The sequence below is a fragment of the Seriola aureovittata genome, chromosome 24 (genome assembly GCF_021018895.1).
Source record: "Seriola aureovittata isolate HTS-2021-v1 ecotype China chromosome 24, ASM2101889v1, whole genome shotgun sequence".
Taxonomy (NCBI): Eukaryota; Metazoa; Chordata; class Actinopteri; order Carangiformes; family Carangidae; genus Seriola; species Seriola aureovittata.
The window spans coordinates 12,043,597-12,071,228 of NC_079387.1; the positions used below are offsets into that span (position 1 = coordinate 12,043,597).

The window sequence follows — 27,632 nt, forward strand, 5'->3', positions numbered from 1 at the left end:
AATTTAAGTGAGAAACGTCTTTCTGACTGTTTTAAATTCTTACCTTCCATCAAAAGATTGGCTGAAATTCTCACGTTGACCCATGGACTTGTTGCTCTTCATGGACACACAGCTGGATCCAGGTCCAGGTCCAGGTCCAGGTCCAGGTCCAGGTCCAGGTCCAGGTCCAGGTCCAGGTCCAGCAGAGTGTGGTGTGTCTCTAACACACACAGAGCTTTGAGTGTGAATAATGATGGAGCAGTGATGTGAGTCATGGACAGTTAGAGATCCTCATCTCACCTCTGAGCTCTGGTCTTTCTCTCATGTTCCCCACACAGAGTGGTTTTAGAGGGAGGGGCTCCCTCCTCTCTGTCCTCACACTGATCCATGCTGCTGAGTTCACATCCACATCAGCTCACACACACTTTCTACCTTCATGTGGAGAGAAACACACATCATTCATCTGCACATCAACTCAAATGTACATCATTTCTCCAGCTGCTCCTCCACTGATTGGCTCTTCTTCTCTGTTTCATATCAGTGTGAGGCAGAGGAAGCTGCCATCAGCTGCTGCACTTCTACCATCAGTCCACTAGATGGCGTCATGACGCTGCAGTGACGTGAAGAGCAGCCCAGCAAACACACGGGATCATGGACGATCATTAACATCCACTGAGTTTATCTGACAGTCTATGTCTAATGCAGTACAAGTATAAAGTACTAGAACATGGAAACACTCCAGAGAAGTACAAGTTCCTCAGAACTGCACTAGAGTAAATGTACTCAGTTACTCTGAAGAATCTGATCCTGATTATTGATCCAGCAATGAGAAATTAGTAATAAATAAAGTCTCAGTAAAGCTCTGACAACAACATGACATGTTCAGTATTGATCAGTGATAGGGATTAATAGTCAGTATTGATCAGTGATAGGGAGTCACAGTAAGTATTGATCAGTCATAGGGAATAATAGTCTATATTGATCAGGCTAATATTCATGTAAAACATAAGTAAGAAGCCACACTACTTCCTGTTGGAGAACCAGGAGCCTCTGACTCATGTGATGTGGTGTTAACTGTCTTTCTGAACATCATATAGCAATTAAAAACCCTGTCAGCCCCTCAGCCCGCCACACTGAGTCCACATCAGTCCTATAGTGTAAATCTAATGACAGACCACTCACCCACAGAGAAAGTCACAGCTGTTCTCCAGCGGCTGTCTGGTCGAGCTCAGACCACATTTAGAGGCTCAGACAGCGGGAGAACAGTCACTCCTCTCTGGCCTCTCCACAGGCTGATTGTTTCTCTGTTTCTGTTCTTATTCCACTGCTTCTTCTGAAAACATACAACATGGCGGACATGGTTAATGTCTGTCCAGACTTTCCAGTTACAGCGCTGACCTCAGTTACAGTAAAATTATAATAACATGTAGTGGGTTGGAAATGCCACATGTTAAGTTTTTCATGTAAACAGACACCCCCTAATTTTTTGTTAATTATTTCCATCCATCTATCCATCCATCCATTTTCTACCGCTTATCCTCTAGTAGGGTCACGGGGGGGCTGGAGCCTTGTTAATTATTTGAACTAATCTAACTCTGTTATACAGTTTTGACATGAGGTCAATACTCAAAGATGTCAGTAGACGGCGCTCTAATGCCACTGTGGATATCTAAGGGAGATTACACGTATGTGCTCTGCGCATGCGCAGCCCAATATTAAATGAGCATCGGCTGGAGCAAGACGCTAACTTTGGCTCTCTCCCTTATTAATCCACAGGTATGTTAAAACTGGCTTTTCTATGATTAGCTTGGGTTCATATATCGTGTAAATGCATTACAGATCGTTGTGTGAAGTTGTGACATGGTTTTGAGATGTATTTGGGACGTATTTTTGTTAGTGTGTGTCTTGGCGGGCGCCGCCATTGAGAATATTAACCTCCGTGAATTTCGGTTTTCTACTGTTTTGTCAGCGCAAGCTACCGACATTTGTATGTGGTAATATACACAAATATGTAGTTTTATACTGTTGTGTTGTATTTAATATTAAATGAGCATCGGCTGGAGCAAGACGCTAACTTTGGCTCTCTCCCTTATTAATCCACAGACTGTTCTTCTTGGCTACACGGTGCAGCCTTGCCTGTGTAACCTTTGCTGCCGGTCCAGATTTCCCCTCGGTCTGGCACCGGTAACAAACACAACAACAACAACAACAACAACAACATCAACATGAAGGTCAGATAATTGAAGTAATGACGTTAAGTGTTATCGAGTAAACCATTACCATCTGTTCACATTACCTTCAGAGGAGAAAATAATATGCGTCACAATGGTAGGTGAAAGTAAAATACAGAACAGAAACTTATGGACGGAAAAGTTAAAAACATGTTCGGTTATAGTTTGACTTTTTTTAGAGACACAAACGTTTAAAAACAACCAAACTCCTGGAGGTTAAGTGAGAAGTCGGTGTTTGCTGGAGAGAAGCCAGGTCACTTTCACAGTGTTATAGTTGCTATGGTGACAGAGTGCAGCGGAAATGAGTTAGCATTTTAGCACTAGCTGCCTGTCCCTAATTCAATGGGTTTTAGGGGCTATTTGTAATTTTTGCTATCTCTATATAGCTAACGTAGGAAGGTGTTTACTTACCAGTCTAGAAAAAACGTTGTGAGTTCACCATCAAATATCATCCCTTTACTCACTAACAGCTGTCTCCAGAGGTGGAAACTAACAACAATGTTTACTAGTGTCTGTCACGTCTTTTCTTCAACTGAAGTTAGCATGCTAACCAGCTAGCCCCGACCGGTCTCAGTTTCCGACAGACTCACTGTAGCCTCTAGTCTGCCAGGAGGACAAAGCTGCACAGCGGAGGTTATTATAACCTCTTGTCTTCTAAATGCAACAATGGCCGAAATTCTTGTCATCAACAATCACCACCACCTGCTTCCGCCATGAAACCAAGTTTGGCGGCAGAGAAATCTTAGCTTTACTTAGCTAACTTACCCTTGGGTGAGTTTTTGGTTCATAACTGAAATAAATAAGTTATAATCTGTAACTTTTCCACATTAAAATGTCTAAAAATGACTTGAGCTATGTTATATATGTATATTTCGAGTAGTGTACTTACGTTATCCCAGATGTTTCCAGCCTCAGCTCAGAGAAATCTGTGATTTTAACATTGATGTATTATTAGCATTGTTGTAGTATTAACTGGATGCCCGGATATAAAAATGGCGCCAATTCACTTCCATACTAATTGCCCGCCTGGCTCATAGGCATCATGGATTTTAATTATGGTAATAACCGAGACAGTTAATAAAGTTACAGTCTATTCGTTATATTGTTATAGAGGATCTGTGGTAACGGTTCGTTTCATTTGGTCGCCTGTCGATGACTTCCTACCCCCCAAGTGCATGGGTGGGCTTTGTAGTTGTCTTCCAGAAATGTAAAATTTACTTTAATCTAGTTTTAAGCCGCAAACACATTCTATACCTTGATGGTTTTCAACTGTATATTTTAACCAGATAAAGGATTTTTTTCTGAATATGAAGTTATCAGAGAAAATAGTCAGGCAAATGTTAGACAGCCCAGCTCCCAGACGCTGCGCGTGAGGGGTCCTGTCCTGTGTCCGCTGGAGAGTCTGAATCTGTTTTGTTTTGTTTTTTTAAATAGAAACAGCTTTATAAGTCTCGGTTTTAATCCCTGGTCTGTTCGTTATGGAGAGGAGGACACCTCTGTGGATAATTCAGCTGTTGGTAAAAGATCCTGAGTGTCTGGTTCATAAATTATTAAAGAATCAAAGGTAAGCTATCGCAGTTTCCAGCTACTCTAAGACATCATGTGTCCCCCTGAAGAGCGTCGGTGAATCACTGATTTTTCTAAGTTAACTTTTGGGGCATTTTTGCTTTTTTTCAGATATCTACAGTGAGAGAGACAAGAAAGTCAGGGAGAGAGAGGGGGGAGGACGTGGGCCATGGGTCGGACTGCAGCTTGGCCGCTGCAGGTAGTTCAGGTATGTAATTCAGCTGCTGCTAAAAACCTGCTGAATATCTGGTTCGTAAGTTATTTAAGAAAAAAATCTAAGCTCCAACTCTTCCCTGACGTCTCTGTCCTCCATACAGCGTCAGTCAAACAATGACTTTTAATGTGACACTGCTTTATTCAGTGTTTTTAACGGTTAGAATCATTGAGTCTGTTTGATTTCCTTTACCACTGACACTGAGGGAATCCAAACAGGGAGAAGACAACAACTCCCATGATCCAACGCTACTTCATGATGTCACCCAATGTCACCTGTTGTTATTGTTTTGATTGAGAGACCGCTAGAGACAGGAGTTACAGACTGAGTTGAACACAAGCACAAGACTTTTTTTACATTTAATTCTCTGACATAAAACACATCAGTAAAAACTCCAGTCCTGATTTCTTGAAGCTTCTATGTGTCGGTTGCTAACATGTGTCCAAATGAAACTACAGAGGTTGTCGGGACGTTAGATGTTATCATGTTGAACATGAAAACTGATCTATTCACCATTCAACCTTTACAGCCGCGTTAACTCATCAGTCCACCTTTACAGCCGTGTTGTGTTTATACAAACTGTCACGAACTCTGTGAGAGGAAAGGCTTTTGTAGAAGAGGTCAGAAATCCAAATCAAACTACAAGTTGAAGTTTAGTGGTGGTGACGTTGAAGTCATGTGACTATGGTGTTGAAGTCATGTGACCGTGGTGTAGTTGGTTACAGCGTAAGATTAGCTTTGATTGTATTGAGGCATCAAACATCATACGGTGGTGTTCATTAATGAAGATGATCCTGAACTAAACCTGTCAGTCCATCTGTAAAATGTTTCACGTTAGTGGTTTTAGTTTTGAGTCTCTCTGTATCCATGCAGGTTATCATTTTTTATAGTGTATGCCCTACATGTGCCCTATGTGTGTGTGTGTTTTATATGCAGTTGACAGACCATTATCAGTAAATGTGCCACCATGTGCAGAGTTGTATTTGCAGACAGTGACCACTGGAGGGCAGCAAATACACACATACACTGTGCTGAATGGACACTGTTGTTCTAAACTCTGTGTGTGTGTGTGTGTGTGTGTGTGTGTGTCTTTTTGTAGGGGGGGGGTGTTGGTTAGGGATGGTCATGGGACCCTGTTTGCTCGTCCTGGACCATGTGAGTCATATGAGAGAGGAGGAAGAGGAGTGGAGTGTAAAGACGAGAAGAAAAGATGGAGGACTTGTCCCGGTGGGTGAGTGAGGCCGGGTGGTGGGTGAGGAGGTGCTGCTGTGGTGAGCAAGATGAAGAGGAGAAAGAGAGGAGAGATGAAGATGATGATGATGATGGCGAGGAGGAGGAGGTGAAGATGGAGGATCTCGGCTTCAGAAAAAGCAGAAGTTCGACTTCGCTCCCTCCTGCTGAGGTATGTGATGAAACTGACATGTTACATGTCTTGGTAATTTTTTACAGTGTGTGTGTGTGTATATATAAATATATATAAATATAAATAAATATATATATATATAGAGAGAGAGAGTTTTTTTTTTTTTTAAAGTATATTTTTTTGGGCTTTTGTGCCTTTATTGGACAGGATAGTGGAGAGAGACAGGAAATGGGGAGGCAGAGAGAGGGGAAATGACATGCAGTAAAGGCCGTCCGATGCGGGACTCGAACCGGGGCCAACTGCAGTGAGGACTGTAGCCTCTACACATGGGGCGCCTGCTTAGACCACTACGCCACACGACGCCCCGAGAGAGAGTTTTTTACATATATTTTTATATACTTTGCTGCATTTTCTACAGTGTTCTCCACTGCTTGGCATCTTTGTCATCATTTTTTACAGTGTGATTCCTGGCTTACACTTTGGACTTCTTCCCATGGTCTTTGTTTTTCATAGTGTAATTGTTTTGGTTTTAATTGTGGTATGAATTTTTTTGCCTTTTCTTTTAATTTAATCTGTCACAGTGATATTGTTAAAGCACATCACTGTTTGCTGTGATTCATTTTTTACAGTGTATCCTTAGACATTAGAAATTTTTGAATAATATAATAACATATTTTTAATTCCAGAACTAAAAACTAAGTACAGAAAAATAAAGCAAACACGGTTTAATGCAATGTATTAGATAAGTTAATAACTGACAAACTTATTCAAATAATTTAATAAAACATTTAAATTATATTATTTGTATGTAAAAATATTTATATTCGATTTTCACTTCCTGCCCTGCGTCTTTGTGGCACAGCTGGATCCGGACTGGTCTGGCTCGTCCCCCTCTGAGTCTCGGCCTCAGTGGTTCCACACGCTTCAGGTGCGACGGCTACGAGTTCAGCGAGGACGCAGCAACAGTGACCCGCTGGGAGGGAGGGGCTGCGAAGACCACTTCACCTGGGTCAGCTGACATCTCACACCTGTCGCTCCTCTTAACGACTAAGTACAGACTTTAGAGACTCAGATTAAAATCATTTGATGAGACATCGATGAATAATGAAAATAAAAAGTGTCATTTTTTATTTACATGTTTAGTTTAAAGGTAAAATCCAAAATGTGACCTTATATATGACAAGAAATATCACATGACATAACAGGACACATGACGTGGCGTGTCATATAATGACGTATTACATGTGATGTGACAGACGACAGGACATGTACAGTGATGTGTATTATGTGATCTGATTATTATATATGACATCACATAAGACAGGATGAGACACATGGACAATAACATATGATGTCACCTGACATATAGCATGTGACATACGGTATGACCTGACATATGCTGTGTGATACAATCTGATGTGATTCCTTAAATATGACATGATGAGATGACACATCATATGACACACAGCATATGTGATATGCTGTATGACATGACGTGTAACACGCGTGTGCTGTGTTCAGAAACCAGGTCTTCAGTTTGGAACGGCTCAGTCTTATCTGAGTCTGGAGAAACTGGGGGAGGGAGCGTACGCCTCCGTCTATAAAGGCATCAGCAGGTCAGTCATCACGCTCTGATGATGTCACCACGGTCTGTAGACCCAGCTGATGCTAATGACAATAACATAGATTCTATTATTCAATCAGTAAACACACACACACACACACACACATCTGTAAACACACACACAAATCTGTAAACACACACACCAAAACACACACATCTGTAAACACACAAACGCACACATCTGTAAACACACACAAACACACACATCTGTAAACACACACACATCTGTAAACACACACAAACACACATCTGTAAACAAACACACACATCTGTAAACACACACACAAACACACACATCTGTAAACACACACAAACACACACAGCTGCAGTAGAATATGTAATGTACAGTGATATTGTTAAATGTGTGCATTTAATAAAAGTCCTACAGGAAGTCCATGTTACAGTAATGACACAAAGCTGATGAGGCTTCACCAGGACTGTCTTAATTAATGGTTAATAATAATTGACTGATGCTTCTTAGATCAGTCATACGACATTGGTAAGAACAGCGACTGGGTTGCCAGGTTGTACAGAACCATCCTCCAGCAAACACTCATACACATTTGTAATGTGTCTCTCTGACTTCACTGTGAACGTTTCTTCTTCCGTGCAGGATCAATGGGCAGCTCGTGGCTCTGAAGGTGATTCGTATGAAGACGGAGGAGGGCGTCCCGTTCACCGCCATCAGAGAAGGTGACCAATCAGATCATGACTTCATCTGATTTATATGAAACACCCACAGTGTCCGGTTTCATGTGTGTGTGTGTGTGTGTGTGTGTGTGTGTGTGTGTGTGTGTGTGTGTGTGTGTGTGTGTGTGTGTGTGTGTGTGTGTGTGTGTGTGCATGTGCATGCAGCATCCCTGCTCAAAGGTCTGAAACACGCCAACATCGTCCTCCTCCACGACATCATCCACACCAGAGACTCGCTCACCCTGGTCTTTGAATACGTGGTGAGAGACATGTCCATGCTGACCTGGGGGGGGCGCTGCAGTCAGCAGTTAATGTACAGCCCCACTGTTTCTAATGAAGCATCTCACTGGTCAGACATCAGGCTGCAGGTGATGACTCCTCTTCTTCTGTCGTTGTTGTTGCAGCAGACAGACCTGGCCCAGTACATGACCCAACACCCCGGAGGTCTGCACTCACACAACGTCCGGGTACGTCACGCATCCTTCAGGATGTTGAGGAGATAGTTGTGGTTATTAGACGTGGGGTTGTGTGAGGTCGTCATGTCCAGTCAGTGTGTTTCCTGCAGTAGATTCAGTTTAGAGGAGCAGCAGGAGGACCGGTGCACTAGCAGAGTGATGAGCTGCTGTGGGTGGGACAAATTTTAAGTTTATAATTTTCTGCAGTTGTTGTGTAATTTATCACAATATCTTGTGTTGTTACATCGGAGTGCACCATGTGTAAAGGTAATTTACTAAATTAAGTAAGGTCATTGACTGTCTGTGTCTGAGCACCACTGACTTCACACCAGTCACTTCCTACTTCCTCAGCAATATACACCTGACTACACCTCATTTCAGTCACCATGACGGCAGGTGCTGCACAGGAAGTGACACCTGTGTCGATCTGAGACGAGCTGAGACACTTGCTCGGGGTGTAAGACAGATCCTTACAGTCCCACTGACGTGATCTCAGGCTGGGGGGTGTGGTTTCTGGTGAAGGTGAACTGCACCTGTCTGCTGTCTGGTTGTAGATCTTCATGTTCCAGCTGCTGCGAGGTCTGTGCTACATCCACAGCCAGAGGATCCTCCACAGAGACCTGAAGCCTCAGAACCTGCTCATCAGCTACCTGGGAGAACTCAAACTGGCTGACTTTGGTAAGGAACAATTTACAGGAGCTCCGCCCACCACGCAGAGGCCCGCCCACCACACAACACCACGAGATAACTTTTATTTTCTCAGATAAAGATGTGAAACTATCTCAGATTAATGAGAGACGAAATGGTACTAGTCTTTACTGGTGTTTTACTGTGCTGGTCCTGACCGGTTCTGGTTCTGATTCAGGTCTGGCTCGGTCCAAGTCCATCCCCAGTCAGACGTTCTCCTCTGATGTGGTGACCCTGTGGTACCGCCCCCCCGACGTGCTGCTGGGATCTACAGATTACTCCACGGCCCTGGACATGTGGTGAGTGCTGGAGCTGCTGCAGCTGAAGGTTGTTCTGTTCACGTGACTCAATAAAGTTTCTGTGTTTGAATCAGGGGGGCGGGATGTATCTTCATCGAGATGCTGCAGGGGGCGCCGGCGTTCCCCGGAGTCACTGATGTGTTTGAACAGCTGCGGAAGATCTGGACGGTACTACCACTATTAATATTACTAGTAGTACTGTTATTACAACTAATACTAATACTACTAATAATAATAATAATATTAGTACTACTATTACTAATAATAATAATGATATCTGGGTTGTGGGTCTCTGCAGGTCTTGAGCGTCCCCTCTGAGGAAAGCTGGCCTGGCGTCAGTCTGCTGCCCAATTATAAACCAGGTGAGTTTACTCCACCCCCTACCTGTCCCAACAGCCAATCATAAGACAGCGAGGACAAGACAGTAAGTGACAAGTGAAGTGAGAGTGAAAGTACTTATGGACTGGACACAGTGATTAATCTGTGTTAATTAATCATTAATTTGTGTTTATTAACCATGAATTTGTGTTAATCATTAATATGTGTTAATTAATCAGTCTAAATAAACGTATTGTTATTTTAATAACCCTGATTAATATATATCCAGCCCGTGACTAATGCTCTGTAATGTTGGAGCGTCAGACGTCACCTCCTCCACAGACTAACAGCTGAGGATTAACCTATTTATACCGGGTGCTGCGAAGCGCAGCATTGTTGATTCCTCGTCATTTTCATGATATATTTATACATATTTTACATATTCATATGCTGCATGCGTCATGAAAATGACGAGGAATCTACAATGCTGCGCTACACAGCAGCCGGCGGGAGGGGCAGCACCCGGTATAAATGGGTTAAACAGGTCCAGCTCCTCACATGTTCCTCTCAGCAGGAGACACTGTGGGAGGTGAATGTGAAGATCAGTCCTCACTGAGTCAGACCTGAACCACAAGTTCTCACATCCACTAACTGACTGTATTTACCATTTACATTCCTCAAAGTATTATGGGAACTGTAGTTACAAAGCTTAGAGCATGTTGCACTACGAAAATATTTTAAAGTTAGTTTAGCATGTTAGCATGTTAACTAACAGTTGGCTGTTTGTTTTCTCTTCAGAGTGGTTTCATCAGTCCGAGCCAAAACAGTTCAGGACCGTTTGGAAAAGGTAAGCTAACTGTGACTCTGCATAATGGATGCTAAAGTGTTAGCATAGCGCTTACTATCATTTAACGTAGTGTGTGCTAAAGTGTTAGCATGAGCCCGGGTTACCAAACACTTTAAGCTAAGGTATTAGCATTTAGCCTGCTGTCATTCAACAGAGTTTGCCACCATGGGGCTCAGTATTACTCAGTCTACCATATGGTAAATTGTTAGCATGTTAGCATGGAGTTAACTATCACTTAACATATTGAACGCAAACATACATAATCAACATACACGCAAACAGGGTTGTACGCATGTTAAATCCTAACATGTCACACATGCTACATGTATGCTAACAGGACCACATGCATGCTTAAAGAGCCAAATGCTAACAGGCCCATCAATCAGTCTGTGTTGATCTGAATCAGGTTGAACCAGCTGCCCTATAAGACGGAGGACTTGGTCCAGAGGATGTTAAAGGGAGTCCCTGCAGACCGGATTTCAGCCCAGGATTCTCTGCAGCACCCTTACTTCAGCACGTTGCCTCTTCCCATCATGCACCTCAGAGACAGTAAGGGCATGCTAACATGGCTACATGCTAACATAGTTGTATGCTAACAAAGCTATACATATGCTAACATGCTAGTATGGCCATATATATGGTAAGATAATCATTTTCACTGACATATGCTATGTTTCCGTAGCTGCCGGTTTGATTCTGTCCAGTCTCACCCTGCTAACACAGTTAGCATGCAGTTAACCAACCCAGCCTCACAGGGTTTTTCTGTGTTTTTCAGCTGTGTCCATCTTCAAGGTTCCAGGTGTTCGTCTGGAGACGGAGGTCAGGGACATCTACAACCCTGGGCGGAGGGTGAAACCCTCCCTGCTGCCTGGCGCCAAGTGCTGGTGATGAAACCCTCCAATCAAATCACCATCCGCCTGAGAGGACGAGCAGAGGGGTGAACAAACTGAGACTAGCCAAAACCAAAGAACAGTTAGCATCTTAGCATCAAACTGTGAGAAACAATACCATAAGTCAAGCTTACCTTCAAAATAAAATCATGATGTGTAATATTGACCTATGTTCCAGGGACGGAGAGTCTGAAGGGACAAACTCAGAGACAACTGTTAAACATATGAGGGAATAAAACTGCAGTATTACAATATCTTGTCTGTAAATTAGAAATGATCATTATCGTGTTAACCACTATAAAACATCAAACATTCAGTTTTATTAATTCACACCACACAAGTTGTTTTAATTTCAGATCATCTGCCATGAAAAGAAGAGGTGAAGGAATGAAGTAAGAAAACACATTCTTGTTGAATTAACATGAAATTAAAAAAACTTAAAGGCTGAGAATAGATCAGCTGAAGTTTTACAGTGTAATTCAGTTATAATCGTAAGTTCATTGTAAGTAAATACACCCTAAAGAATTACTTTAATAATTACAGAGTAAAAACGGCTCGTTCGGCTCAGATGCTCTCTGTCTGTTTGGCCCCTCCTTCACTGTGACCATCCATTTAAGACCGTTGACCCCCCCCCCCCCGATGGAATAAAAGGCACTGAGGCGCCAAACCAGCAGACGACAGAGTCACATCATCACAGCTGGTGTTGAGGTGTGATCACAGGTGATCTGGCTGTTAGCATGAAGCTACGTGCTGATAGGGTGGAGGAAGAATCTTCTTCTATGTAAATCTAATTTAATCAGATTTATTGTTGATTTAAATATAAAATGTTCCCTTCAGTCTGAACAGTTTACTCCCCCCTCCACCCTGATTCCTGTTAGCATATGTTAGCATTCTTTAGCATGCGTTAGCAGCAGATTAGCGAGGATTTATTAATGTGTTTTTCTCTGAGGAAATCCCCTGAAACTCTTCATGAATATTGACTGAATCTGCAGCAACTCTGCAGTGTGTTGTGTGTTTTATTGAAATGTGATTTTCTGGCCGCGTGTGAAGATTAAAGTGTTTTCAGTTGATCCAAGTTGTCACTTTGAAAAGTTGCTTTAGATCAAGTTTGACTTTTCCAACATATATCATATAAATGCTTTATACACAATAAACCTGCCTGAAGCTGCTTAAATAAACTTGTTCTATGGTGAGAGAATTCTGCTTCATTCAGAAAGTCTTCGGACTCCTTCACTTTCTTCACATCTTGTAATGTTACCGCTAAAATCATTTAAATTCTTTTTTCCCTCATCAGTCTACACTCAATAATAACAATAACAAAGACGTTTTACACATTACACAACCTGAAATATCACATCCCTCTAAGATAACCAGACGTCCCCGTCCCTGTTTCTGAGAATTAAAAATAGACGAGCAGCAGACGTCGGCGTTACACTTGTTTCAGCCAGCAGAGGGTGCTAGCTGCTAGCTATAGCAGCTTCACAAATGAAGCTGAAACCATCAAAATAAGAAGCAGACAGCCTGGAACACTTGAATGAAAAACGCTCTGACTCTTCTTGACTGAAGGAATATAAATAATGAAGTGAAGCTAACTGAGCTAATGATGTGTAGCAAGTTAATTAAACTGTGTTGCTACGCTGCTTTACACAGGCTGTAAACTGGTGGCCAGCAACCAGGTGGATTTAAAGAGGCTCCACCCCTTCAGGTGTATGTGACTGCTGCTGTATTTTAGCTGAACAAGCCGATTGGCTGAGCTACGCTGGTCGTGAGTCAGGACCAATGAGAAGCTCGAGGAACATCACAGTTTCTTTCTATCTCATACACTCGTAGCTCGAGGTTACTGTAGCTGGACGCTAGTTAGCCAGATATGCTAACATGATAATCAAACATACAGTTTGTTTTAAAATGGACCTGTTTGTTTTTTAGTCTTTTTCAGCCAAACACCAAACCTTTTATATTCTTTAACGAGGAGTACGGAGCGGTTGTTGTTAGCATTTTATTCTTGTTGATTCTTTACTGAATTTATTTTCTCACGTCTCCTTCTTCTGTGATTTAGATGTAGGCTACCGGCCTTTTATTAGCGGGTGTTGTTGTCACAGCAGAGAAACAGTCACCACTTTGTTTCACAGAGTTTTTTTTGTTTCTTTGTTTCTTTTGTTCATCGCGAAGCTACTGATCAACGTGTTTGTTTCTACAGAAGAAAACAACTGAACTCGACGCGTTCGCTTGTTTTGATCGTGCTCATGTATAAATATAGAATTATTTGTTTGACAGAGACACAGTGAGATCGAGTTGATTGACAGGAAAATCAAATGTACGTTTGATTGATTTGTGAGATAAAAGAGAAGTTCGGTCTTTGTGCATATTTAACAAAGTGTTTGTTTTTTGTTTGATGAGAAAATTCATTCACGACACTCGAACAAATGGCATCATTAATAAATCACCATGTTCAGCAGCCTTTGATGTCCGGCCCTCAACGACTGTTTTCTGTTTGTTTGCTTTCTTTGTTTTCTCTCGACAAACTTTGAGTCTTTGTTTCCTTGACTTTCTGCAGACGCTCATGGTCATCGCTGATGATTTCAAACAAAGAATAAATATCAGAACAAACCTGCCACAAGCTAAAACGTAGTAACTACGTTTAAAACTTAAACATTATTTAACGTGAGGCGTCTGTTTACCACGTAAATAAGTCTGGTGTCATAGAAATGTATCATTTCCATGGTAACAACATTCTAAATTTACAGTAAGTTCAAGACGGAGCTAACCTGGCTAGTTAAAGCTAGCTGGTGAGCTAGCCACAGCTAGCCTTTGCTAAAGCTAAAACTACATTTACGTATTTCCACTAATACAAATATCCTTTTTAATAACACGTTTCCACTGAATGTAATCATGAGCTAGCTTAGCAGAGTAGCAGTAGCTGCTATCTTAGCTACATATAAATCACACTGAAACGTACTTAAGTCCGTGTGTTATATTGATTTCTATACTAATGTTAAAGATTTTATATTGTATAAAATATAATAAATCTTATAAGCTGTAAATAAGCCGATAAATGATCTATAACAGTGAGTTCAGTTTATCGATCTGTGTGTTCCTCACTTTTCTGAAGAGAAGAAACTAAAAGTTGATTCAGACATAAACAGATGTAGATGATTTTCTTCTCTGTGGGTTGTTTGTTTACATCTTTATATTAGTTTTTTATTGGTGAGGCTGTGTGTATGTTATTGTTCTGTCATGTAATAAACAACAATAAATCAGCAGATTAATCAATAATCAAAGGAAATCATTAGCAGGGAAATGAAGAGGAAGACAAACAGACTGTGAATCAAGTTCCTGTCAGTCGGTGTTGAACAGAAACCTTCATCACGAGGAGCTCATCACACTCCATTCAATCAGCTCTGATTAGATTTGTAGTCTCAATCACAACAACTGTCAGCTGTGTGTTGTCGTGGTAACGGACAGCTGAGGTGTAACAACAGTCACTTTGTGTGTCTGAGAGTTTACATGCAGGTCACACGCTGCTGCTTATCACCACATGGTGAGGAGACGTGTGCGCGTGCGTGCGTGTGTGTGTGGTGATGAAAACAGCAGGAAACAGCAGAAAGCTGCAGAGACGCCTCATCACTCAGCGCTGGGAGGACGAGAGACATCGAGACAGAGTGGAAAGAGAGAGAGCGAGAGAGAGGGAGGGCTGGACCAGGTGTGGGTCATGTACCTGGTTCAGTGTCAGGTGGAGGTGGTCTGCAGGTTTTTTGAATGTAAGGTGAACCTGCAGAACCTCTTTCCTGGTCCAGGTCCAGGTTTATCTGGTCTCTGGTCCTAGTCCTGGTCCAGATCAAGATCCTGGTCCAGGTTTATCTGGCTGCAGCAGCTCCATGTTAGATACTGGGTTAGATGAGTCTCTCTCCATCCTTTCATCAGCCTCAGAGAAATCCACATTCAAATGAACTTTATTGACACAAGCTGCTGGACAGAGCAGAGACAGGGACACGTCATCATTCACACGGTTGAAAGAAAAAGACTCTGTCTCCGTCTCTGTCTTCCTCTCCTTCTGTCCTCCTGGACTCTTTCTCTTGTTTTCCATTTTTCCTCTTATGTTTATGTTCATGTGAAGCAGAGTAAAGAAACAGTAGAAGAAGAGACGAGGCAGCAGTGATGGATGGGTACCGGTCCAGGTCTTTTATTTTGAAGAGTTGGGGCTGTGTTTACTTTACTCTGTGATGTGTTTATACTCTTCTCCTCTTCTCTTCTTCTTCTCTTCTCTTCATTCAGTCTGTGGAAAATCTGTCAGAGTGGGTCTCACGGAAACGTCTCTGCTTGGAGTTGAAAACACTGAATATATTTCATTACTCTGGAGCAGTCGTCCTGACCCCTGACCGTTCTGGGGGGGTGGTGGATCAGGTCCTGGATCAGATCCAGTCTGTGAGAACAGCTGATGGAGGGTCGAGATAAAAACCACATTTATCATGAGCTGACTGCAGAAGATCAGGTCCCGCATTCGCCGATTTAGGAGAAACTCCTACAATTAATGGGCGTCAGTCCTGGCTTTAGGACTCCTTTTTTTTTTTTTAACCTAAGAGCGATTCACAAAGACACTTAGTGCTAAAAGTAGCTCCTCAGTCTGAGAGAAGTCAGCAGCAGTGGACACACACCTCAACCCACAGCTGGGACCACAGCTACATTACAACAGGTGCAGCTACAACAGGCTGTGGTTTAGTTAGGGAGTCTAGGACAGGTAGCTTTTCTCAATTTTCCATTGAGAGAATTGATCATTCACAACGATCATTATTCCCTCTGATTGAGTGGAATCTTTTCAGTGATTCAGCATCATGTAAGGTTTAAAACACTGTGATGTGGAGTGACGGCAGCTCTTTATGATTCTTTGTGATTTGGTCTTAGTGAGTCAGGAGTCCTCTCGACTGCTGCCAACTTCTCTCAGACTGAGGAGCTGCTTTTAGCACTAAGTGTCTTTGTGAATCGCTCTTAGTAAAAAAAAAAAAGGAGTCCTAAAGTCAGGACGCCCATTCATTTTAGGAGTTTCTCCTAAATCAGCGAGATAAGAGCTATTTTTAGCCTCAAGATGCTTTTTGAATACGGGACCAGGACTGGATGAGGACAGATGAACTCCTCCCTGTGACAACGCTCAGGTGATGACCAGATGTGTGTGTGTGTGTGTGTGTGTGTGTGTGTTTTTCTTCTACTGCTGCAACATGTGAATTCATTCTTTCAGTCATTTCTATACATTCACATAGACATTCTATTTTTTCCTTTTATTTTGAAACTCCAGATTCAAATCAATAAGAAAATAAAAGCACCAATAACTGAGGATGTTCCAGGTGTTGATGAAACACACCAGCAGCAGGAAATGATCCAATGTGTACTTTTACTTTGAAAATATTGTTACTAATGAAAATAGAAGGTGTTTATTTTAATTAGAGATGATTAAAGAAATTAATGCGCTTCATTAATCTGCAATGAAACTAAACTAAGTAGTAAAAGTGAAGTATTTCCTGACTATTTCTGACATGTACAAGTACTTCATATTGTACATATTGATGTACTAATACTTCGTGTACCTGTAGTTTCGTTCAAACATTATGAGTCCCTGCAGGAATATTAAGCAGCAGCTCTGTGACGGCTCCTGCGCAACGCCCCGCCCCCTTTCACCTCCACCGACCAATCAGCGCTGAGACGGTTGAGAAAACAAAGCGTGTGATTGGAGGATCGGGCGGCAGACTGGGGTTTCCAGGCGCCCCCTCCTGCGATGCAGAAGAGGGCGGTGAATGTCGGCGGGGGGGGGGGGGGGCGCCTGGAAACTGTCCCGGGCAGAGTGATGAGCGCGGCCCCGCGGACAGACTGAGGAGAGCGGATATAAGTGATGGTTCAGGGACACGCGGAACTTCAGTGAGGCGTGTGAGGAGACCCGGACCCTCCACACCGGACACCCCCACTCCTCACACACTTTAAATCTGCCGCTTTTTACTTGAACAGACGTGTTTTAATCCACTGACTCTCAAAGACTGGACCATGAACAAACTCACTTTCCCTCCTTTTTCCTGGAGAGTTGTGGAGTAGTGAAGGAATGCGGCATTAAAGGGCTCCTTACACGGATTTGTGCCTCTGGAAACAGGCTCTCAGCTGGTTTTTGAACTGCTCCTCAGCGGGATCCAGTTCCTCAGGGGTGGTGTTGGCTGTCATGGCGGTGGGGAGAGGCCGGCGGGGGGTGTGGGTGACGGGCTGCTCTCTGGTCTTTGCGCTCCTCCTCCAGTCCTGCAGCAGTCAGTATGAGAGGGGGGTTTCCCTCCCAGAGCACGGCTTCTGTCAGCCGGTCTCCATCCCGCTCTGCACCGACATCGCCTACAACCAGACCATCATGCCCAACCTGCTGGGACACACCAACCAGGAGGACGCTGGGCTGGAAGTCCACCAGTTCTACCCACTGGTGAAAGTCCAGTGCTCCGTGGACCTGAAGTTCTTCCTGTGCTCCATGTACGCTCCGGTCTGCACGGTTCTGGAGCAGGCCATCCCGCCATGCCGGTCACTGTGTGAACGGGCACGCCAGGGCTGCGAGGCGCTCATGAATAAATTTGGCTTCCAGTGGCCGGAGAGGCTGCGTTGCGAGAACTTCCCGGTCCATGGATCAGGAGATATCTGCGTGGGTCAGAACACAACCGACGTCGACAGATCCGTGTCCGGCCCGACCCCCGGCTCGCCTGAGCTCGTGACCCTGCCGCCGTATGTCCGGCCCCACCAGCCCTTCTCCTGCCCCCTGCAGCTCCAGGTGCCCACCTACCTCAGCTACCAGTTCTTGGGGGTGAAGGACTGCGGCGCCCCCTGCGAGGTCTCCAAGCCCAATGGACTGATGTATTTCCGTGAGGAGGAGTTAAAGTTCGGTCGGCTCTGGGTCGGCGTCTGGTCCGTCCTGTGCTGTGTGAGCACCCTCTTCACTGTGCTCACGTATCTGGTGGACATGAGGCGGTTTCGGTACCCGGAGAGACCGATCATCTTCCTGTCCGGCTGCTACTTCATGGTGGCGCTGGCCTACACCACGGGCTTCCTGTTGGAGGACAAAGTCGTGTGTATCGATAAGTTGAAGGTGGACGGCTACAAGATGGTGGCCCAGGGCACCAAGAAAGAAGGCTGCACCATTCTGTTCATGATCCTCTACTTCTTCGGCATGGCCAGCTCCGTCTGGTGGGTGATCCTGTCCCTCACCTGGTTCCTGTCAGCCGGGATGAAATGGGGTCACGAGGCCCTTGAGGCCAACTCGCAGTACTTCCACCTGGTGGCCTGGGCAGTTCCGGCGGTGAAAACCATCACCATCCTGGCGACGGGGCAGGTGGACGGAGACCTGCTCACTGGTGTCTGCTACGTGGGAATCTACAGCGTGGACGCCCTGCGGGGCTTCGTGCTGGCGCCGCTGTTCGTCTACCTCTTCATCGGCACCTCCTTCCTGCTGGCGGGCTTCGTGTCGCTCTTTCGTATCCGCACCATCATGAAGCACGACGGCACCAAGACGGAGAAGCTGGAGAAGTTGATGGTGCGGATTGGCGTATTCAGCGTGCTGTACACTGTGCCCGCCACCATCGTCATCGCCTGCTACTTCTACGAGCAGGCGTTCCGGCCGCGGTGGGAGAGGACGTGGCACATGCAGACGTGCAAGCGATTTGCCGTGCCGTGCCCCGATGGAAACTTCGCACCGGTGACGCCGGACTTCACCGTGTTCATGATCAAGTACCTGATGACCATGATAGTGGGGATCACGTCTGGCTTCTGGATCTGGTCGGGCAAGACGCTGCAGTCGTGGCGCCGGTTTTACAAGAGACTGAGCAACAGCAACCAGGAAGAGACGACGGTGTAGTGCTGGTGGAGAAGAGCTGAAGTTACCCGGACTGATGGAGGAACGTTTGATCTTGAGCTTGACACTGAGCTTTTGACGGAGACTCTGAACAGACGGCGCCGAGTTCTGGATCACAGTGAAGGACTCTGAGGAACTCTCTTCCACCTGCAGCGCTTTAATGTTTCCTACACTGACTGAGCCTCTGCGTTCAGGTGACGCTTTAATTAACAGGTCCCTGAAGGTGTCCTGGACAAGAAATGTCATTTGAGTCATTATTGATGAATTTATTGATTATTTCTAGATTAGTCTTTAAAGTGTTGATGCAAGTTTCACTCAGTGGGCGACGTCTGACTCAATTAAACCCAGTCAAGAAAAACATTAAATATTCAAACCTTGTCTAATTATTCCTCCTTGACAAATAGCATCAGATCTGATTAGTACACTAATAATTAATGTGTAACCTGTTGAGTCTTTTGATCGACATAAATTCAACACGTGGAGAAAATAGTTTCCAATAACTAATAATTAAAGAATCAATAAAAAGCTCATGGAGGCCTGACTGAGTCAGACCTGAACCACATGTGGATCTGATTCAGTATGATTTCACTTCCTGATGATGTCATCATCTCTGATGTCCCTCCACAATAAAGCTCCAGAGAAACGGCGGCTGCAGACTTTCTGATTGAGCTGCTGTGAATGAGACTCACATCTCACTGACTCAGTCCATGGTAACTTCCTCTTATTTATTCACATCCCCCAAAGCATTATGGGAACTGCTTATAGCATGCTACCAGTGGTTTTTAGTGAGTACACTGTAAAATGTCCCGTATAAAAATCTCTCAAAATAATGACCATCAGCTGCGATTTTTTCAATGATAATAATGATAAACATAGTTTACATTAATCTGTAACAGTTAAAATGTTAAAATACATTTAAAAAGAGGAGGGAATTAAATCAAATTAATTAGAAGCAGAAATAATGAATATATTTTATACATATAACAGCAAAATCAGTGCAATATCAGTATTGGCCTGAAAATTTCTTTCCAGGAATCTTTTGAGATCATTTACAGGAAATGATCAGTTTGTTAAAATAAAGCGTTGGTGAAACTGTGTCTGTTCCTCTCCTTGTGTTTCCACCTGCTCATTCAGGAAAGTGTTTGTCTTCATGGTTTCTGCAGGTTCGAGTCTCTGCCTCATTTATAAATCATTTGTAAATTTGTTCTGTATTTATGAGAATTTGAAAATCACCTTTTTCACCTTTATGTTTTCTTTGTCTTTTATTGATGCTACACACCTTATACTTGTACAGTTTTTCAGAATAAAAGTTTTTTGAAAGTTGATCTTTTGGTTCTTGTACCTTTGGCTGAACAACATCTGTATTTTGGGAAAGAGAAAACACTGATCTACTTTGGCAAAGAGTCACTGTGCTCATCGTAAAGCAGGAGTGTGGATCTTTCCTGCTGACATCTGATCTTCTTTCTCTTTGCTTTTGTGCAGACAGTAGGAAGTGTTGTTGCCTGCAGGAGTGAAACTGGAGCAGTGTGACCTCCTTACAGGAGCAGCTGGGGGAGAACAGACAACAGGAATCCCAGCCAGACTTTTCTGTCGCCTGTGGAAAAACTTCCACTCAGCAGCATCACGCAGACGCTGAGATGCATTCACACGCTCCCACTCTGTAGGTAAAACTAAGTATGAACACAGACATGAGCTGGTTCAGTATGACATCACTTCCTGAGGATGTTATCATCTCTGATGTCCCTCCACAATAAAGCTCCAGAGAAACAGAGTGTGCAGAACCTTTTTAAGTTTCCTTTAGTAAAACAGTAAAACATCATGATTCACTGCAGACAGGAGCTGAATCAGCTGATCACACCTGATCAGCTGATTCAGCAGCTGTTAATGAGACAGTCTGACCACATGGAGACAGAGCAGCAGTTAAAGTACAGAAGTACTTCTCCATTACCTGTGAAGCACTCTGTCATTGATGAAGATGTGGCACCCTCTGGTGGTGAACAGGTGACATGATGAAGACTTAGATGTTATTAGAGTTGTACTAATAACGACTGATGAACAACAGTGATGTCTTCAATACAAACACTCATGAGGATGTTCCTGATCACTGATCAGATGATGTCATGTTCATTAATCTGATTAATGTTTTTACAGTGCGTCAGCTCCAGCTCTACTTCCTGTTTCACGATCTTGGTTGTAGTGTTGAAGTTTCTAAAGGTGCATTACCTGTATACCTGGCCAAAACTGGTAGTGACATCATCATGTAGCGTTGTTGCAGTTCCTCGCTGTGACCACCTGGGGGCAGTAAACACCAATCAACAAAGTGACATCATGCAACTTATCTTCTCATCAACCAGAGTCTGATTCAGCTGAGTCCAGATCCAGATCCGGATCCGGATCCAGGACCAGGACCGAGTCTCAGGGTGAAGTCTGGTTTCTCATCAGTGTCACAGGACAGCTGACTTTAATATGAAACTGAAGACAACCTGGATCCTCTTGGCCCATAACAGTCCAGGACTGATGAGTCCAGGACTGATGAGTCCAGGACTGATGAGTCCAGGACTGAGTCCAGGACTGGCCTGACCCAGAGGTTGTGAACCAGACTGAACTATCTAAGTGTATCTGATGTAGTTAAAGCAGTTCCAACAGTAACATGAGTCAGGATCAATAATCTGATCAGAGATCAATCACAGAAGACAGGAAGTACTTTTACTGTGATACTCTAACTACAAGAAATACTTAATGTACATGTTACTGCTGATACTTCTGTACTGTTACATCAGAGTATTTTTACTCTGTGATAATGGTACTTTAACTTCAGCACACACACACACACACACACACACACACACACACACAAAGTCACACACAGTCACATCTGATTTGCTGAATGACTTCCTGTCCTCTGCTGATGTTGGACTCAGATGAAAACTGGATCTTTTGTTCCCGACTGTTACAATACTGGGAGTTCTGGTCCACACTCTGCTCCAGTGAACAATGTCACCAGTGTCTCACACACACACACACACACACACACACACACACACACACACACACCTGAAGCAAATAGGCATATTAAGTAAATGAGGCTTATTGTGTCGTAGTTTTCAGAACAAGAGTTACAAGTACTTCACAATAAAAGCACGAGCAGGATAATAACAATGAAAAAAATATAATCAAACAAATTATCAAGGAAAAATAAACTGATGATGAACTGTTGAAATCCAAAGGTCTGCTGCTAGGGTGAGAGGGTGAGGGTGGGGGGTGAGGGTTGGGGGGTGAGGGTTGGGGGGTGAGGGTGAGGGTTAGGGGGTGAGGGTGGGGGGGTGAGGATTAGTTCACCTGCTGAATGTTTCCTGTTGTTCAGCATTCAAACACAAAAACACACGGATCACACTTGTGAACACTGACAGGTCATCACTCATTGGCTGGAGGTGAGAATGAGTGGGCGGGGCTTAGATATAGCATGGAACTGCTTGTGACTTTGAGGATCAATAAGTTCTGATTATTGATGATGTGACCCGGTCAGAGAGGTGTGACCTCCACTCTGAGGTGTCCTGTCTTCATCAGCCTCAGCTCTGTCATGTGAACTGACTGTTTCTGACTGACTGTCTTAGATGGACTCAGGCTCTCCTGCCGGCTACAGTACACATGCAAACGTTAGCTAACCTGCTGTGACCCATATTATGACTGTGTTCTGGCTAACTGTTAGCATTGCTGCAGAGCGTATCACAGCGATGCTAGCGTGGGCTAACGGTTGTGACTGGATTGAATGTGTTGGCTCTCACGTCTCGTGTGAAGGATGTTCAGGTCTGTCAACAGCTCTGGCCGCCGCTGTCCTTCATGTGGGCCGGACTGTCAGTGCAGCAGCTGAGCGTCCATGAAGCGAGGGGAAGGGACAGAGACGTGAGGCTCCCCCCTGCTGTTGCTCTGTGCAGACCTGAGGGTTTGTCAGCGGTGGCAGAGCGTGGCAGCGTTTCCATGTTTCGTGATGAGAGCCGCCCTGAAACAATGTGAGGGTGAGGGGTCCACTTCCTGTCTGCACCACATGACGCTCCTCTGTGGACTCACTCCCCAAACCAGGTTTTTATCAAATCATGGCTCTATTGTCCCATAAAGGAAAAGGGCAATTAAAGAGAAGGCGGCGGGCTGAGAGGTCCTGCAGCTCCCTCTCTTTCATGTTGGTGTGTGTAACTGTGTGTGTTTAATATCTGAGAGTGTGTGTAACTGTGTGTGTAACTGTGTGTGTAACTGTGTGTGTTACTGTGTGTGTTTAATATCTGAGAGTGTGTGTAACTGTGTGTGTTACTGTGTGTGTAACTGTGTGTGTAACTGTGTGTGTTACTGTGTGTGTTACTGTGTGTGTTTAATATCTGAGAGTGTGTGTAACTGTGTGTGTTACTGTGTGTGTAACTGTGTGTGTTTAATATCTGAGAGTGTGTGTAACTGTGTGTGTTACTGTGTGTGTAACTGTGTGTGTTTAATATCTGAGAGTGTGTGTAACTGTGTGTGTTACTGTGTGTGTTTAATATCTGAGAGTGTGTGTAACTGTGTGTGTTACTGTGTGTGTTACTGTGTGTGTTTAATATCTGAGAGTGTGTGTAAGTGTGTGTGTTACTGTGTGTGTTACTGTGTGTGTTACTGTGTGTGTTTAATATCTGAGAGTGTGTAACTGTGTGTGTTACTGTGTGTGTTTAATATCTGAGAGTGTGTGTAACTGTGTGTGTAACTGTGTGTGTTTAATATCTGAGAGTGTGTGTAAGTGTGTGTGTTACTGTGTGTGTTTAATATCTGAGAGTGTGTAACTGTGTGTGTTACTGTGTGTGTTTAATATCTGAGAGTGTGTGTAAGTGTGTGTGTTACTGTGTGTGTTACTGTGTGTGTAACTGTGTGTGTTACTGTGTGTGTTACTGTGTGTGTTACTGTGTGTGTTACTGTGTGTGTAACTGTGTGTGTTTAATATCTGAGAGTGTGTGTAACTGTGTGTGTTACTGTGTGTGTTTAATATCTGAGAGTGTGTGTAACTGTGTGTGTTACTGTGTGTGTTTAATATCTGAGAGTGTGTGTTACTGTGTGTGTAACTGTGTGTGTTACTGTGTGTGTAACTGTGTGTGTTACTGTGTGTGTTAGTGTGTGTGTTACTGTGTGTGTTTAATGGACCCACACTGTCAGTCCTCTGAACGCATCAGGGAAGCTGAAGGGAACAAGCATCAGCTCAGTGACAACACAGTGTTCATCATCCTGTTTGTGACGCTACGCTGCATTATGCTATGCTACGTTACATTACCCTACATTATGCTACACTATGCTATGCTAAACTACGCCTCAGCAGATCAACAACAGGTCATGTTGTGGTCACATGGTGCGGTTGCTGTGGTGTCATGTTGTGGTCACATGGTGCGGTTGCCGTGGTGGACTGATGTGGATCCAGCTGCTGGAGGCAGACGGGCAGATTATAATGAGCGTATTGTATCAGCAGAACAACAGCCGCTCTCGGCGCTGGAGCTCCACTTTCTTTTATCCTCAGAGGAGCTGCAGCCGACCAATCAGACGCTCCCCGAGGAGTGACATGGCAGGTAACGTACGAGTCAAACATGTCGGCGAGCTTCATCATCCATGAACTGGTTCACAGCTTCCTGTCGGTAGGTCAGAGGTGACAGACACACACAGGACAAACAGGATCAGCTGATCACAGCTGATTGAGCTGCTGTTTAAAGACTGTAAACACACTCAAATCAACTTTTCATAGGTTTTTATTCTGTATCTTTATTTACAAGCTGCTCTTTTACAATCATCTGATAACGATGCTCAGATCATGATAATCATAATAATGGTGATAATACAAACGTTGGTCTGGATTGAGCGTGAAGTGATTTTCAGCATCAGCAGCTTCTGTCTCTGAACATGAAAATAAATCATGTTTCCTGAAGAGAAACTCATTGATGGTCTTTTTCACCTGCTGTGACTGTGAGTGGAAATAACATGGATTATTGAGCATGTTCTTTATTTCATTTGATATATATTTATATATATTTCATATTTACTTCAATAATCAGCCTTTTCCTGCCCACAGTCCCTGCTGAAGGTCAGAGGTGACATCCTCAGAGACAGAAGTGTTGCAGACAGTCATCACACACACAGGACCAATACAACAGGAAACAGCAGCACGTTCAGTCTCTTTGGCTCCATGAAGAGTGAAACACATCCCACAGTGAGGGGGTCAAAGGTCACACCTGGATGTCAGATCAGAAACCTTCTCTTCTCAGAGTGTTGAGACGTGCAGCCAAACGTTACTGTAACTGTCGATCCAACACAGCAGGAGGTTATCCTCTCAGTGAGCGGCTGAAACTACGTTCTCTCTGTTAGATCAGAAATATTTAAGAAGATCCAGCTGGAACAAACATCTGGAAACATTACATTTTAAATCAGTGATTTAAATCAGTGTTTTAAATCAAATGAATTCTTAAAATCCAGTTTTGATCTTGTTTGAATAAAGTGACTCTGATGAAGAACTGCTGAGGAAATAAACTTTTTAGAAAACATCAAAACCCTGAAATTGTTTATGACGAATTATGATTTTTAGATAAATTCCCCCAAGATTCAACAGGACAGAGTGAGGTCACCTGTGATCCGACCTCCAGAGTCCGTGTGTCAGTCATTTTAAATCTTAAATTCAGTGATCTGAGCGGGAAAAGATTTCTGATCCCACATCCAGGAGAGGTGACTTCAAACATTTGAAGTCACGGTTCTGTTGTTTTCCGGATGTTACTGGGGGGGGGGGGTCTCAGACATACTCGGACCTGGTCCTGATAAAGGGGCGTCCCGGCTGCGCCCCCACCAGAGGGATGGGCACGGGGATGTCACAGCTGTCCTTCTGCAGACACATACAGGAAGTGAGCAGCAGCGTTCCCGCCACCAGGTGAAGAAATCCGGCCGTCCAGCCGCAGAACAGAGCGTCCCCGAACTCCCAGCGCGGGACCACGTCCGGCACCGACTCATCGAAGAAGCGGACCACCGTGAGGTGGGCGATGTACGAGACCGGGATGAGCCCCAGGATCCCGGCCACCAGGCACAGCACCCCCCCGGCCATCTTTAGGGCCCTCTTACACCTGAGGTCGTCCAGCCGGCCGTGGCAGCTGTTCACCAGGTGTATCCCGGGGATGGCCAACAGCAGCCCGAGCATCCCGGCGCCCAGCGTCACGCACATCAGGATCCGGGCCAGCTTGATGTCCGGGGGCAGACCCAGCAGGCTGTCGTAGGGCCGACACTCCAGGCCCCCCAGGTCCTGCACCACGCAGGTCTCCCACAGACCCAGCTCGTAGCTCTCGGTGGGGAGGAGCTCCGTGGACAGGGTGAGCCAGGTGGACATCAGGGTGGTGGCCAGCGAACAGATCCAGGCCCCCGCCGAGAAGAAGACCCCCAGCAGCTCCAGAGCGCAAACACTTGAGTCCATGACGGCGATGCTCAGAGTCTCAGGGTCCCCGGGTCTCCCTCTCTTTACCTCCCTGCCTCCCTCCCTGTCAGGAGGGGGAGGCTCCTGGTCCGGGACTCCTTCCAGAGAATATCCTGTGGGGGCTGCCAGCTCCGCGGGGACTCGGAAGAAACTCTTCTGTACATTCAAGTCCAACGGGAGGGAGCGGTACCCCCCCCCCCCCCCCCCCCCCCCATCAGTCAGAGAGGAGAAGGTGATTGGCCGGCGGGAAACAACAGCATCATTGAAGTCGCCTGCAGGATGTCGTTCAAACACAGACAGGATGTTGATGCCCACATCTCTGTCTGAAAGGCGTTTGAAGTTAATGGCATCGCTCGCTCTGCTTCCCTGCTTTGTTCCCGCGCTTCACTGCCCCCCCCCCCCCCCCCCCCCCCGCCCCGCAGCGTCACCAGGCAGAGCCAACAGAAACAGGGTGTCTGCATCAGGCTTTGTTCAAGTTCATTACGGCTGAGAAAACGGGAAACGCGAAGGTTGTGTGGTTTCCATGACGACCTCAGACACGACATCCAGATGCTGATCTTCACACTGAGAAAACAACCTTTGAAGCTCTTTGGTCTTTTGATGATGATGTTACCTTTCACCTCTGGACCCAGAAAACAAATAAATAAACAAACAAACAAACAAACAAACAAAACATATAAACATCAGAAATCATGAATCTGTCTCAGTATATAAAGTTTAATGTGACTTCCTGTCTGTTAAAGTCGCAGTTCAACACGTTTCCTGTAATTATTAGAAGTAGAATTGTGTAGTACAGTCAGTATGCCATTAAACATTTTCATACAGTTAAACATAAAACAAATCAACATAAATCATAACTATAATATATATATATATATATATATATATTTATACTGTATATAACTCCATTGAAATTCCTATTGACTGAAGGTTTGAGCCTTCAGTGAAATAAATCCACAGTGAGCAGGAAGCATTTTAAGAACTTCCACTCATCACTGAGGATCCCTGGTGAGTTCAGTGTGTGTATCAGCTGTTAATCAGCTCTCAATATTTAATATGGTTCTGATATTGAACAGTAGGTCTCAAGGTCTCCTTTCTTTTTGCCAGAGGACGTAGAAATGACAAATCTTTAAATGGAGTTCATCTTATATCTAATCCATC

General features: G+C 44.4%; 3 protein-coding genes across 4 annotated transcripts; 2 read left to right on the plus strand and 1 right to left on the minus strand.

The window, feature by feature from the left end:
- The first annotated feature begins 3,940 nt into the window (after positions 1-3,940).
- cdk15 (cyclin-dependent kinase 15) lies at positions 3,941-12,238 on the plus strand. Of its 2 annotated transcripts, none has more exons than XM_056370813.1 (15): positions 3,941-3,984; positions 5,090-5,392; positions 6,216-6,362; positions 6,875-6,969; positions 7,591-7,670; positions 7,833-7,927; positions 8,072-8,134; positions 8,677-8,800; positions 8,988-9,108; positions 9,183-9,276; positions 9,407-9,470; positions 10,225-10,273; positions 10,680-10,822; positions 11,049-11,555; positions 11,707-12,238. In XM_056370813.1, exons 2-14 carry the CDS (start codon positions 5,201-5,203, stop codon positions 11,159-11,161), a joined length of 1,380 nt encoding a protein of 459 aa, XP_056226788.1. In that variant the 5' UTR covers positions 3,941-3,984; positions 5,090-5,200; the 3' UTR covers positions 11,162-11,555; positions 11,707-12,238. The 2 variants fall into 2 exon arrangements, with proteins under 2 accessions (XP_056226788.1, XP_056226789.1); XM_056370814.1 differs by having other exon boundaries at positions 8,075-8,134.
- A 4,550-nt stretch (positions 12,239-16,788) lies between these two features.
- On the plus strand, positions 16,789-20,345 carry LOC130165492 (frizzled-7-A-like). The gene has a single exon (XM_056370812.1). The coding sequence runs from the start codon at positions 17,360-17,362 to the stop codon at positions 19,022-19,024; it is 1,665 nt and encodes a 554-aa protein (XP_056226787.1). The 5' UTR covers positions 16,789-17,359; the 3' UTR covers positions 19,025-20,345.
- Positions 20,346-24,753: 4,408 nt separating this feature from the next.
- Positions 24,754-26,680, minus strand: LOC130165351 (putative claudin-24). The gene has a single exon (XM_056370560.1). It carries the CDS (start codon positions 26,469-26,471, stop codon positions 25,803-25,805), a length of 669 nt encoding a protein of 222 aa, XP_056226535.1. The 5' UTR covers positions 26,472-26,680; the 3' UTR covers positions 24,754-25,802.
- Positions 26,681-27,632: the final 952 nt, after the last annotated feature.

Coding starts and splice junctions, on each gene's coding strand:
- cdk15 (XM_056370813.1), top strand. CDS start 5,201: ATGGAGGACTTGTCCCGGTGGGTGAGTGAGGCCGGGTGGTGGGTGAGG. Junction 5,393..6,215: donor CTTCGCTCCCTCCTGCTGAG/GTATGTGATGAA, acceptor TTTGTGGCACAG/CTGGATCCGGACTGGTCTGG. Junction 9,109..9,182: donor TCCACGGCCCTGGACATGTG/GTGAGTGCTGGA, acceptor TGTTTGAATCAG/GGGGGCGGGATGTATCTTCA.
- LOC130165492 (XM_056370812.1), top strand. CDS start 17,360: ATGGCGGTGGGGAGAGGCCGGCGGGGGGTGTGGGTGACGGGCTGCTCT.
- LOC130165351 (XM_056370560.1), bottom strand. CDS start 26,471: ATGGACTCAAGTGTTTGCGCTCTGGAGCTGCTGGGGGTCTTCTTCTCG.